A 15,000-nucleotide genomic window follows, 5' to 3' on the forward strand; every position below is an offset into this window, starting at 1 on the left:
TAATTTACAGAGACTACCAGCGTTGGGGTGCAATATAATAAATTTCCTAGTTCATTATTCTCATATATATTTGAGAGCTAAAAATGACATTCAAACGCAATTATGGGCCTAGTTTAACATTTTTGTGATGGACAATAATTTGCATCATTTTTTATTTAGATTTCCATTACAACAATGAAACCACAATGACCTGCAAATAATTACACATCGGTTACAATCATTCGACAGATCGAGTCATTGATTGTTGGTCGCCTGTCCTCGGCGTGAAAAAACAAAAAAAAAACAAAACAAAAAAAAAAACAAACAAAAAAACAACAACAACAAACACACTCTTCCCCCAGGGCTGTGAAGCGTATTTTGATGCGTTCTATGAGATGGCTGTTGACAATTTGGTGGACTGCGTTCTCTTGGTGTTGACGTGATGAACATTAATTTGGTTGTTTCGACTGCTCATACTGTAACTGTAATGAACGGAAGGCACATGCGATTTCCGCTCAATCGCCAGGTTTTCAGTTTTGATCTGGTCATCAATAGAACGGTCCGAGTTGAACCTGATCTTGAACCCGGAGGCGGTTGGTCCATTATGCGCCGTTATAGGACCCGGCTGCATCTTTAATTCGTGTACTTTGGCCATTTTGTGAAGGCAAATGTGGAGGCAAACATGTTGGTCGGCAAGTCCTGAACTATGACAATAGCCGTGCCTTTCAATTATTTACGGTATCAAAATCAATTGAGCTTTATATAGGGCAATATCCACTAAATGTGCTCAAAGCGCTTTACAAGGGGTCCCTGGCCAACGGCAACATTTAATATGTAGGACGGGATTACAATTTCAATTTTTCGGACAAAGACAACGCCAGGTATTCATTGTACACCTGAGCACAGTGAGAGAATGTGAGTAAAGAGTCTTTTCCAAGGACTCAACTATGCGCGAGCGCGAGATTCGAACCCAGGTACTTCCGATCCGAAAGCGAGTCTTTGATATCAAAGAACCAAATCACAGTCTAACTGTCTAACAAATCCACATGCGAGATACAACAATGTTATACATTACCTATACTCAAGTGTGAATGCTACATACAGGCAGTGATGGAACCCACTCAACTTCGGTGTGAATGCTACAGACACAATGGTGGACCTCAGACGACTCATCTATGAATGCCACTGACAGTGATGGGCCCCAATTAACTCAGGTATGGATGCTCAGACAGTGACAGATCCCATTTTTATTTATTTATTTATTTATTATTTTTTGTTTTGTTTTGTAATTCATCAATTCAAATACCTTTCGTTAGAATAAGTTGCTAGTGAGTAATATTGGTGTAAGTAAGTGTGTGTGTGTGTGTGTTTGTGTGTGTGTTCGTGTATGAATGTAAATGTATCTGTGATTGAGTTTGTGCATGTGTATGTGTTTGTTTCTTCATAATATGCATTCTCAAAATTGTCAAAGAAGTAATGTTTGAATGACAATTGATATTGTACAGCACCGCTTAGCACTCATGTGGAAGTTGAGCGCTAAATAAATAACTTATTATTATTATTATTATTATTGTTATTATTATTATTATTATTATTATTATTATTATTATTATTATTATTATTATTATTATTATTATTAATTAATTAATTAATTAATTAAGTCAGGCGTGAATGTTACAAGCAGTGGTGGACCCCACTCGACTCAGGTGTAAATGCTACAGGCATTGATAACTCGACTCAAGTGTAAACGCTACAGACAGTGATGAACCCCACTCAAGTCAGGTGTGATTGCGACAGACAGACAGTGATGGACTCCATTCGACTCGGGTGTGAATGTTTCATTGATGGACCTCAATCAACTCAGATGTGAATGCTACAGGCAGTGACAGACCCCACTCAACTCAGGTGTGAATGTTACAGTCAGTGATTTACCCGACTCGACTCAAGTGTGAATGTTACAGGTAATGATGGACCCCTTTCAACTCAGGTGTGAATGTTGCAGGCAGTGATGACTGTTGAACAATATTGTCTTTGATATAACATAATATAAGATCAAGTCGATGTGTACATATTTGCAGGTCTGATGACAGACCGAAATTATGGCCTTGATTTAACATTGCTGTTATATGGGGGGTCAGCGTGGCTCAGCGGTACGGTCTTTGCTTCGTACCCGAAAGGTACCGAGTTCGATCACCCGCCGCTGCGATGTGTGGCCTTGAGCAAGCCATCTCGCCCTAGCTCAATTTGCGGCACTGCACTGCGGCGGCTGACGCCTTGGTTATTCCAGTCTCCCCTTGGAATAGACCCTAGAGAATAATTTCCCCTATGGGATGAATAAAGGGAATTTTATTTTTATTTTTGAAATTTTTATTTACATCAATATTTTGCGTTGGTTTGAGAATATTTCCATTACAACAACGAGACCGTAACAATTTGGGTTATCAGACCTGCAAATAAGTACAGGTCAGATCCAGCCCTTTCGTGTTCTTAACCATAAATCAAACCTTCAGCATCTTTTAAGGTCATGTGGTATGATGTTCACCTTAGGAGGGCATGTCCCTTGCTCGAGTCAAAGTCTGGGTGGCGCAAATATGACCGCTTGAAAAAGAGTCTTTACTCACAGTGTCTCACAAAACTTGAGTGTAAAATGAGTACCTGGCGTAACAGTGTTGTCCGTCAAAAAAAAAAAAAAAATAATAATAATAATAATAACAATACAATGGAATAGTGGCGATCCTCACAGCGTCTTGTCTCGTTATTATACTAAGTATTGGCTTGGGACCTCGTGTAGAGCACTTTGTTTTGATTTTTGTTTTAAAGGGTTTTACGGCGCTTGCAACACATTCAGGTCATATCAGCACCAGTAAATAGGAAGAAAATTGGAAAGTAAAAAGTTCTTGAATTACAATTAAAGCACCCTAGAAAAGGTAAGACAAAGGAGAATTGGATCAAATCGGGAACAGATGTAGATTCCAAGAAGTACTTAGTTTGAGATCACCTAAAAGTCTTATCCAGTCACAAGGACATGTCACCACTAAGAGGAATACACTCAAATGTTTACAAATCATATATAATATGTAAACAAAACATAATACATTACATAACAGAAAGATGATTTACAAGGAAAAAATATCATCTCCCAAAACTAACTATAATATATTTGACTGTTTCTCTCTCACCAAGGGTATCCGGTCAGGGCCAGGACAAAACCAAGTAATCTAATTCCATTACAAAGACAGAAAGCCAGTTGGAAAACAGATATAGGGCGATAGAAGACACAGTAAGTACCTCCCTGCCCACTATGGGAGGTCAGGAACCCCACCCAAGCAAAGCACTTTTAATGGATATTGCTCTACATAAAAACTAAGGCTTTTTTATCAGTTATATAGATTGAGGCCACGGGTTACATGTTGTGCATTATTCTTCCTTAAATAGTAACGCGTAATGATATTTATAATAATAATACTTGACATCAGATTATAAAAATCGTTAAATTTTACTAAAAATGTGATTCTTTCAAAAGAAGTATAATTTAAATGCTTTTGAATATGTCATTTATTCAAAGATGACGAAATAGGAATCGATTAAGGGGTGGACTGTATGTATTAGTTGCATTGTCCATTAGTACGACACCAATAAGGTGCTTATGCTACATCAACATAAAAGTGTCACGGGAATCCACATATCGGGACCAAGCACGTCTGTTACTGGCTAGAGTCTCAAATTCGTCAATGGGCATAGAATCCAGCCCATGTAGTAGTAGAGTGCCTGCTGGTCTAGTTGACGAGCTCTTCAACTTCAAGTAGGTTATAAAAGTTCGACGCAGGAGGCGGTCTGCGTCAATGCGGAAGATATGCCCCGCAAGCCGCAAAGCGAAGCCTGCAGCTCATCACTGTAGCTAGTAGTAGCTACCGGGTCGAATTCGGGGAGTTTTGTGGTTTCTTTGTAGTCATCTCCCGTAATGATGGAAAGGCATCGACTGTTGAAGCCATGCATAGTTTTAGTTTTAATTAGGGGTAGAATCATGATTTCTTACATTCTTGCGTTTTTGGAATTTGAACTTTGTTCCCAACACGCGCACTCGCTGTAGTAGTCGGAAACACGTCCAGAATTCCAAAAACAAGAGTGTAAGAATCGTATATTTTATCACCCCTCTCATTAGAAAACCCTATCATTTCTTAGTAAATACGTTGTCATTGAATGATCCTTTGAAGGCGTTGAATAAAAAAAATATTCAACGATTACATAATATATTTGCTCACATTGTATTGGTTTAAAATATGGTGTCAAAGACAGCCATTTGGCGATTAAAAATAATCTTTTAGTCCGCATGAATTCTAAATTAAACTTATTTTTTTTAATTAAAAAAATAATTTTTTTGGGGGTCAAATTGTCATTCAAGCAGATGTAGAAAAATGCAAATGAATAACAAAGTGAAATTGAATGTAAATTTCTATTAAATACACGAAAATATATATTTATCGTTTATTTATTCAAGGTTCGAGTAGCAACATTTACAAAAATGCAAATCGCAAATTGAAGTAACTACTGGCTTGCATCCAAAACAATTAAAATTCACTGACAATTATTCATTCTAGCTGAATTATCTTCTTCTCATTCATACATGGCTTGAACACATTTACAATTACAATTAATAAATAGGCTACCTTCAATTTCGTTGTGCCTTGATTGGTTTACACCACTAATACACAGTACAAAAACAATAATATCAAAAATTAGAAGAAGCGTTCACAAAACAACAAAAAATAGTCGGCAAATTATAATGTCTTGACCTTTAGATTAGTTTAGGAAACAAATTACTGAAAAATTCGGAATGGTCTCATTTAATGTCAAAATTTTTGAGGCATCACATTTTCTCGTAAATGCCCGTAGAAGTAGATACACATCTTGAATTTCATTTCTTATCCCATTTCCGTGGTTCGTGTCTAGACAGGCCTTTTTTTTTTAATGACCATTTTTAAAAAATTGACATTAAAAGTACCAGATTTGCACGTTTCGTCCGGGGTTTCATATGGGCAAGGCTTTAATCATCCCTACCTATAGATATCTTGAATTCATTGAAAAATGAAGCAAATTATTTGTTATGAAATATTCTTTCACAAGTTTGGATTTATTAAAATCGTTTTTGTTTTATCGCGGAATAACGCACTCGCAAGCTCATGAGTTATTAAAATTTGTCGTGATAAAAATAACCCACTTGATAAATGCAAATCCACGAAAGAATGATATATTCACCGCGATGGAATAAAATCACTATCTACATTGAATTGTCTCAACACATGTCAAACAACTTATATTTATATGCAGTTATATTCATCAACCCGATCCCTTCACTCGTCATCCGATGGAAAATTGCTTACTCTCTAGAAAAGAACTCTTACGTATCTTGTGTCTCAATGCTCCACACTGTTGCTATTTTTACTTACTAGTAAACGAGACGTTTATCAACAAAGCCATGTAACCAACCATCAACATTGCCTAGTTGATGAGGAAAGGACTAACATAAATAAAGGGGAAAAAAACATCAAATAAACCATGTACATCTACGTGTAAATTATTTGCAGACGACACAAAGATTTACAAAACTACGAATAACAATAATAAATGACAGGGCGATCTCTGTCTTTATTTGCTTGGTAAAAGGATTGGGAGCTGAATTTTAATATTTTCATAAGTCACGTTATGCACATTGGAGAACATAATCCTAAAATTATTTTTTTTTCACTGATATAAAACAACAATTCTCTGATTAGTAGTAGTAGTAGCGTATGGCTACGCCTCCAAATTCATTTCGTCAACCCCATTCTAAAGTCTTTTTCCGCCCTAAGGTTGGTCCCTTAGCCACCTTCAAGTTTAGTTACTGGACAGTGGAGGACAATGTGAACGCTGGTCTCTGGGGTTGCCTGACATTTCCGGCAGGTATCACTGTTTCCAAGTTTCCATCTGCACATATTTGATGCAGTTCTGCCATGTCCAGTTAAGAAGCGATTTGAGGAAACCCAGATTTTCCTGGCGTTATGGAATGCAGGCACTCTTTTAGTTGGATCTTTTATGATATTTCCTTCTCTTGGTGTTTCCCTGTTCCACATTTCTCTCCAGTTTTCCTCCACACTGAAGTCTGCCATTTTTGTTAAGTGGAAAGGTCTTCTCGATTTGAGTCTTGTTGTTGAAGGTGCCCCCTTTATGATTGTTTTTATGGGAGTGTTGTCTGTATGTATATATATATATATATATATATATATATATATATATATATATATATATATATATATATATATGTGTGTGTGTGTGTGTGTGTGTGTGTGTGTGTGTGTAATAGAGTCAGACAACCGGGTAGCTGATGCCGGTGAGTGTGATAGTAGAGACAACCGGGTAGTTGATGCCGGCGAGTGTGATACTGATGGAGACAACCGGGTAGTTGATGCCGGCGAGTGGTAGTAGTAGTATTGGCAGAGTGTAGAGGCCGTGGGAGTGGATGGATTCGGTCCCGGGGTCGACTTAAGAGTTTCAGACTGTAACTGCGGCGGTGGAGCTCAAGTGAGGAAGATAGATCGAGACAATGAAGTGACAGTTTAGTACTACTGTTAGTGATAGTAGCATGACTTCATGTGTCAGAAGTAGAAGTAGGGAGTTGATTTCATGAGCGAAGAGCACACACCACAGTCAAGTCCGGAGACACCATAGTCTACCCGAGTCCTAGCCCATCCACTCCAGGGTAGTGGAGGCGATCAAACAACAAAGGCCAGGATGTATAATGATGAAGTCTTTATTTAGGAACAATGGAACAGATCATTCTTTTGTATCGTATTCTATAGGCGTGTAGCAATGAATGGATCAATGAATGAATGAAAAGAATCAATGGCAGAATAATCACATAACATTAGCTATAGCAGTTAAAAATAGATTTAGCGCGGACGTCAGGGAAAGCACCTACGTCACTGGTCCAGGTAAAAAAAATTTATTCTCTATTGTCCTCTGGCACTTTTCTACTCACTTCATATCTTGTTGTTACCAACATAAGTGCCTGCTCCACTCACTTTTCTGAATTAAAAATTCACCCCATACACCGGAGCATACTCAATGTCTCAATCGTTTCTATGTTATATGTTTGTGTTGAGAATATTGGCTATTAAGCTTAACTGCTGGTCAAAATTACTTCGCGATGGTGGTGTGCGAACGAATCGGCGGTCTCAAGAAGTGGGTGAGAGAGGGATCTAGAAATGACTTGGGTTTGAAACGAATATTTTTGTGTTCGTGGATAGCTCACACGGTAGAGCCACGCTCTCACCTGCCAGGCGGAGTTGTTGTACCAATAAGGTCGCAGGTTCAAACCCCACCACCGCCGCGAAAAATTTTTATTCTCTATTGTCCTCTGGCACTTTTCTACTCACTTCATATCTTGTGGTCCAGGTAAAGTGATGTGTAGATTGAAGTGAGTAAACTCGATCGAGTTGTGTGCATCTTAATGATTTAAACAAATTTATGCAAATAACATGGGACATGTATGAAGGAACAAATAAGTCTAAACTAAAGAGTTATGCTACAAAATCAATCATAGTGAATTGCAGAGTTAAAGAGTAAATGTTTAGCCCGTAATTAGTAATCAAAGGCGTTAACGTTATGGCTGTATGAAATATTTAAGTAGCAATTATTAAGTATACAGAAGAACAAAGTAGTTTTAGATGACTCAAGTAAAGAGTATTAGAGTACAAAATCAAATAACATTAGATAGAATGGCCATTCTATTACACACACACACACACACACACACACACACACACACATATATATATATATATATATATATATATATATATATATATATATATACTGATATGGTCGAGATATTCATTATACATCTGACTTCACCTGACTACGAAGAGGCAATGAGAAAGTCTTTTTCAAAGAACTGAACATTGAGCAGATCAGAGGCCGGGAGTCTAAGAGTGTTATATCACAAGACCTCTATAAGTACTATAAGTATTGTCCGTGACATCCCAAAATAAAAGCAACTATTTTTATGTTGACGTAACATTTTAATTGTTCGGAAAAAAATATCCCACAAACTCTCGTGCTCATATAAAATGGAATCAGAGAGGTTTGACTTCAATTATTTCAAAATATGTATTAATGATTGGAAGATTAACAAAGAATGTAAACGTAGAATAACTGCATCCGAAATTTGGTATTAGAATCTCATGGAAAGATAAAATAAATAACGAGGAGGTATTAAAAGAAATTGGAGTTCGACCAACTTTGGTAAACACCATCAGAAAAAGACAGTTAAAATTTCTCGGACATATTTACAGAAAAAAACCGAATTGAAAAGATTGTACTTACGGGCAAAGTTGCTGGGAAGGAAAGAAGAGGGAGACAGAGGATAGATTACATTGCCAATCTGAACGGATGGATTGGTGAAGGAGGTACAGGAATCGAGCTATTGAGAAGATCTGAGGACAGATATGGTTGGAGGGACATCCTAGAAATAGGAGAGCTAACGCTAAGTTAGCTCTCCTATTTCTAGAGGGACATGATCGCCGATGTCTGCAACAGGCCTGGCACTTTATGATGATTAATGGGGGAAATTTCGGAATAAGACCTCTCTCATTTTTTTTCTATTGGTTTGAAACATTCTAGATCTATCTTTATGTGAGCATTTTATGGACATTGCGATTTTCGCATGATGGAAAATAAAAGATAATTTTATACATTTTTGCCGTTTATTTCACGTAAAAAAATAATAATTGGCTGAGTTATAACAATAAATTGCGCTTATTTAGAGCATATTCCCGGTGAAAGGCTCTATGCGCTTTACAATAAAATCTCGAGAGTAAAAAAATGAAAACATGACAGACACATTATATTAGCGAGAGGTCTAGAGCTATACATATATCTCATTATCTCATTCGTCTGTAGTGTTTCATTCATCCTGTTTTGTTTATAAAGGGAAAACCCGAAACGTTCATTTGATCTGTGTTTTTTTTTGTAATTAAATTGAAGCTTACATTCAATTTCACATTATTATTATTTCTTTGAGCTTCGAGCAGCTACATTTACATTACATAATATATGCAAGTATTGTAAACAAACAATGAAAAATGTGTCACACGTCTAGATAGTTAAAACATGGACTAAATAGAGACATAGAAATTGTATAATAAGTTGAATTATGAGTTGTAATCGTTTAAAAACCCAATAAACAAATTGAGTATATATTAAAATATGATGATGTCACAATATTTTTTTTATTTCTCATGATCAAATCTTATAATATTTGTGAAAAAAGGTACAATTTTACGTGTTTTAAAAATAATATTTTGAGTCTTCTTCTTCTTCTTCGTTCCCGTCACGTCACATGGTATTTTGAGTCTAAAAATCTAATGTCCTCGGGCAGGGCTGTTCCAAATGTGAGACCCTGCACATTTAAAAGATCATTCACCATATTTTTTTTGCCTCACTTTGTTTTTATTTTAATGACACTGACTTAGATGATCGTAAATTCCGCCCAGGTGAATAAAAGTTAAAATCTTTAAGGTAGGAAGGCTCTTCGTTATTTTCTTGAGAGATAATTTGGTGGCAAATGCATCCTATTTTATAGATAGAATGAAGTTGACGTCACTCTGGTCTTTGTTATTGTATTTTGCCATCCACGTTTACGAGTAGTTCTCACTGTGCGGCTATGTGGTCTCGTGGTATAACACTCGCTTTCGGATCGGAAGGTCCTGGGTTCGAGCCTCGCTCTCGGCGCATAGTTGAGTCCTTGGAAAAGGCTCAGACATTCTTTCACCGTACTCAGGTGTAAAATGAGTACCTGGCCGTTAACAGGGTTGTCTTTGTCCGAAAAATTGTAATATAGCAAAACAGGCGTCATGTCCTGTCCTACATGTTAAATGTTGCTATTGACCAGGGACCTCTTGTAAAGCGCTTTGAGCACATTTAGTGGATATTGCACTATATAAAGCTCAATTTAAAAAAAAAAAATTAACTGTCTTAACCAGACTATAAACGTTCAGGGTTACGCCGAGTTTTGTGTGTTGGTCCGTTATACTTCCGGATGGCAATGTTGTGAGCTTCTTAGCCAAGTGAATACTATCTATAATCAATTCGTGCCACAACAGGCAACCAATGAAGATTCATGAGCGATTGTCTGGCTTGTACTTGTACAGTAGTTCTAGTGACAGTACGGGCTGCAATGTTTTCAATGCGCTGTAATTGGATTCAATAGTCTGATGTCACGTCGCCCAGCAACGGCGGCCATCGTGGTTCTAAACTAGAACTTTTCATATGTCTTGTGAACAGAATGTGTAAAAGTCAAACCATGATCATATTTACAATGTTTTGGATTAGAAAGATAAATGCACTTAATAACTTTCAAAGACAATAAATCCTGTACACGACACTTGATTTTTCTTTTTCAAAACAAGTCATTTTGAATTTTTTTAAAAAGGTATTATTTAATTCATATGGTGAAAAAAAAATGTCCTCCTGTTGAAGGATTTGTTCCGCAACGAAACACTTGGGAGACATAGATATGCCATAATGGAAAATTCTCAATTTCTGAAATGGTCAGGATTTTTTTCACATGTGACTGTTGCGTTTATAGAGCAATAACTCTAAATAGGCGACACCTTACAAAAGCACAAAAAGGGGTTTTTGTGCATAAGAAACTGGTCTTTGAAGAAACATAGTGGTGAATATCCCTAAGGTAAGGTGTGTGTGTGGGGGGGGGGGGGGGGGGGGTGGCCCTACGATTATATGTTTTAGTAAGAGCATAAATACAACACATCATGATTAACGGGCAGATAAAGACATCCATGTGTATACGAAACTAAATCAGTAATGGAGATCTTGACAAATTTATTTTCATGTTCTGGTTATTTGTCCCCATTTTAGTCACAGCGAAGATACATAGCAAAGTGGCCCGTCTCTGAAGATAATTTCTTCATGTCGAGTCCAATCAAAGAATACACCTGATGCTTTGGCTTCTCATCCAAGAACTCTAACCCGTAGCCAAACATGTTACACGGGTTATCACATCCTGAATACCACCAGCCTGACCCAGCTCTCTTTGCACAGTTTTCACTAGAATTCCCATCATTGTCATTGTCCCAAGTCGAAAATGATACATTTTGGATTGGACCCAAACAGTCTCCAAAATAACCAATGCCTACAAAAGTAGGAGTTGTTTTATTTTCCGATGTCTCAAAAGTAAACGCATATTTTGTGTCATTACCGGAAACTCTCAAACCATAATAATTTCGAGTAATTCTGTAATTGGTTCTCTGTTTAGATCAAATGTGATTCTTAACTCGTTGCACCCGGCATTAGAAAGTTTGTGCCAGATTTCCAGCCCAACAAAATTATTTTTTCCGCTAAAATGAAACCCGTGTACATATTCATGCCATGTTAGATTCAGATTTTCCGTGCCAATGCTGTTCATCAAATTAACATATGTATAATAAGACTTCTTCCTGTTAGCACCAACCCGACACAAGACAGAAAAGGGGTTCAGACCATCTTGGTTTGGATAAAGAAAAACTTGATATTTTCCAGTGCTGTAACCTGCTGTGATAAGATCAGAGCAACTGGAAAAATATATTTGATTACAATTCTGGCCATAAAATCCATCATCACATTGGCATGATTGAGTTGTGACAGACCATATTCCATGCACACACAGCTTTTTCCAGAAATGGTGATTTGTGTTCTCTACTGAACACCCGGTGATCTCAGGACAATGTTTGTGAAGGAAGCATTTACCATTTTCGTCCAGACTTGCTCCATTGCATGAAGTATTCAACCAACAATACCCCGCACATTCAACGATACCACGCGATTTGCCTACTTCTTGTGAACAGCTTTTTTTTTATTCTATCTGTTACGTCACATAATGACGTATTAGGATCGTGGTCAAAATGTGAAATATTCAAATTTTCGCAATTTACTAACAACAGGATTAATGCCGATACAGTCAGCAAGAATAAGAAATCAAACAATTTCATATTTATTACAACTTATCCTTTCACAATCTGATAGAAAAATATTTGCCAAGTCCTTTGTTAAACAGTGATTATATAACTACAGAGCTCAATCAATTTAGATCCGTTATAAATACAAAAATCAAGTAACAAAAATAAACAGGAGAACATATAAAAGTGATCAAATTTACAGTGCCAGTTCATTAATTTAGACTAATACAATATTAATGAGTTGTTCAGTCACAATTTCATTTCAAAAGAAGGAAGAAAATTGGAATGAATGACTGGAACTTGATTATCGGGTCATGTAGGGTAAAGACATAATCTTCACTATTGTTTATCCGGTTGGTTGTGCGGCTATGTGGTCAAGTGGTATGACACTCGCTTTCGGATCGGAAGGTCCAGGGTTCGAGCCTCGCTCGGCTCATAGTTGAGTTCTTGGAGAAGGCTCTTCACTCACATTCTCTCACCGTACTCAGGTGTAAAATGAGTACCTGGCCGTTAACAGCGTTGTCTCTGTCCGAAAAAAAATGTAATATCGCCTAAAAGGCGTCATATCCCATCCTACATGTTAAATGTTGCTGTTGGCCAGGGACCCCTTGTAAAGCGCTTTGAGCACGTTTAGTGGATATTGCGCTATATAAAAGGGGGGTTTGTTATTTCAACCCATACAGACTTTAAATCAAGAGTATTGACGGGCTTCTCAAACGAATGATACGGTTGTTTGTTACCTTTTGGATAGGAAGCAGTCTATCGAAAATTCCTTTCTACCAACAAAACAAATCCCCCCCCTCTCTCTCTCTTCTCTCTCTCTCTCTCTCTCTCTCTCTCTCTTCTCTCTCTTCTATCTTCTACTATTACTATCTATCTATCTATCTACCTATCTATCTATTTCTCCCCCCCCCCCCCCACCCCCGTATTACTCGGTGCCGTAATATTTCATGCCATTTACCCAGCATTCCCGAATATTAAAAATGACGTTTAGACTTCGACTTCAATTTTCCGATAGAGGTTACACATTTCGATAAGACAACTGCTATCATTTTCAATGGGATGAATTTACTTATGTTGTTTCGATTTTAGTTAATGATATGAGAAGCAAGAAATGCGTCTGGTTTGTGTTTGTTTGGTTTGTGTGTGTGTGTGTGTTTGTTTTGTGTTTTGTGTTTTGTGTGTGAGTAAGTGAGTGTGTTTCAGTCAAAGTAATTTGTAAATTAAGCGCTTTGAGTCATGATTCAGTTATACGATTCATTTTCAGCATTATTTTATTATTATTATTTATTATTATTATTATTATTATTATTATTATTATTATTATATTATTATTATTATTATTATTATTATTATTATTATTATTATTATTATTATTATTTATTATTATTATATTATTATTATTATTATTATTATTATTATATTATATTATTATTATTATTATTATTATATTATTATTTTATTATATATATTATTATTATTATTATATTATTATTATTATTATTATTATTATTATTATATTATTATTATTTTACTGTAGGGTTTAAATTCAATTTTCAGCAAAAATATTTATACTGATGATAGATATCGGGCGACAATTGGATTCAGTAGTCTGATGTCACGCCGCCGGCAACGGCGGCCATCTTGGTTCTAAACAAAGAAAATCATTACTTTATAGTCTTCATGCTGGCTATAACTTTTCATATGCCTTGTGATAAGAATGTGTAAAAGTCAAAACATGATCAAATTTATGGGTTTTTTTCCTCTTGATACACTTTTATGCTCGCCGGAGAAATATTTCATACGGGCGTCCGCCATTGTTCTGATAGTTTAGAGCCAGTGTTACTAAGTTACCATGCGTCATTAGGAAGGAAGTGACGTTACGACTGTTGAAGAGTATTATATAGACCTTTAAGAGAGAGTCAGAACGTAGCCATCGTTTAGTTATAGCCTCACACTGAAACCCAAAAAGACTGGCATTTTGACGTCATTATTCGGTTTTTGCACCGCCTAGTGAGTTGTCGTTAGTAGTGCTCATGGAAACAAGTGGTCCCATTGGTTGAACTATTGAATTCAACTCAAGATTCATTTTCTTTTGTGGCCAAAGACTGGCATTTTGACGTCATTTTTTGGTCAGTGTCAGGCTATAAGTTAACGATGGCTACGTTCAGAAGCGGCTTTGTATCCGTGTCAATTAAGCCCGAAGGGCATTGCTGTTTTAACCCTCTTACTAAAATAAAGAAAGATTTGAACATCGGGCCATAGCGAAACTATAGGCAAATGCAATATAAACCCTCTTCTGTAGGAAAGAAAATACGTTTTCCGCTTTATACAGGCACAGGTGCCGGGGATGATGCTTTACAAAAAAAAAACCCCTCAAAAAACATTGAAACATTGACAACAAATGAGACCATCCTCATATAATCAATTTTAAAAAAAATTCTTCTTGTGCGGCTATGTGGTCGAGTGGTATGACACTCGCTTTAGGATCGGAAGGTCCTGGGTTCGAGCCTCGCGCTCGGCGCATAGTTGAGTCCTTGGTAAAGGCTCTTTACTCACATTCTCTCACCGTACTCAGGAGTAAAATGAGTACCTGGCCGTTAACAGCGTTGTCTTTGTCCGAAAAATTGTAATATCGCCTAACAGGGACCCCTTGTAAAGCGCTTTGAGCATATTTAGTGGATATTGCACTATATAAAGCTCAATTTTTTAAATATTTTTTTTCTACACCAGTATGGATTCCTTTAAAAACACTCTTTTTAATCGAAAGTGTTTAGTTACTCATATTATTGTCACCTACATCAAAATTGATGATGCAGTCATTTCATCACATTAACAAAGCATCCGTGACAAATAGCGGAGACAGAAAATCCATTATTCTGAAATACATTATTGCAATTGCTTGTCCAAGCCGAAATGATATTATGTGAGAATTGGATTCAGTAGTCTGATGTCACGCCGCCCGGCAACGGCGGCCATCTTGGTTCTAAACAAAGAAAATCATTACTTTTATTCTTCAAGCTGGCTAGAA

The 15,000-nt window shown here is 36.7% G+C and overlaps 1 protein-coding gene across 1 annotated transcript in view; it reads right to left on the reverse strand.

Moving 5' to 3' along the window:
* Positions 1 to 7,939: 7,939 nt before the first annotated feature.
* Positions 7,940 to 15,000, reverse strand: part of LOC144959275 (ficolin-1-like) — a 13,054-nt gene continuing 5,993 nt past the window's right edge. Inside the window, exon 3 of the mRNA XM_078891818.1 lies at positions 7,940 to 11,282. Coding sequence (XP_078747944.1) covers positions 10,890 to 11,282 — 393 coding nt within the window. The 3' untranslated portion in view covers positions 7,940 to 10,889. The remainder of the gene's footprint in view (positions 11,283 to 15,000) is intronic.

This window comes from Berghia stephanieae, chromosome 13, assembly GCF_034508935.2.
Source record: "Berghia stephanieae isolate SIO BIC M18660-M18661 chromosome 13, UCSD_Bste_1.3, whole genome shotgun sequence".
NCBI lineage: Eukaryota > Metazoa > Mollusca > Gastropoda > Nudibranchia > Aeolidiidae > Berghia > Berghia stephanieae.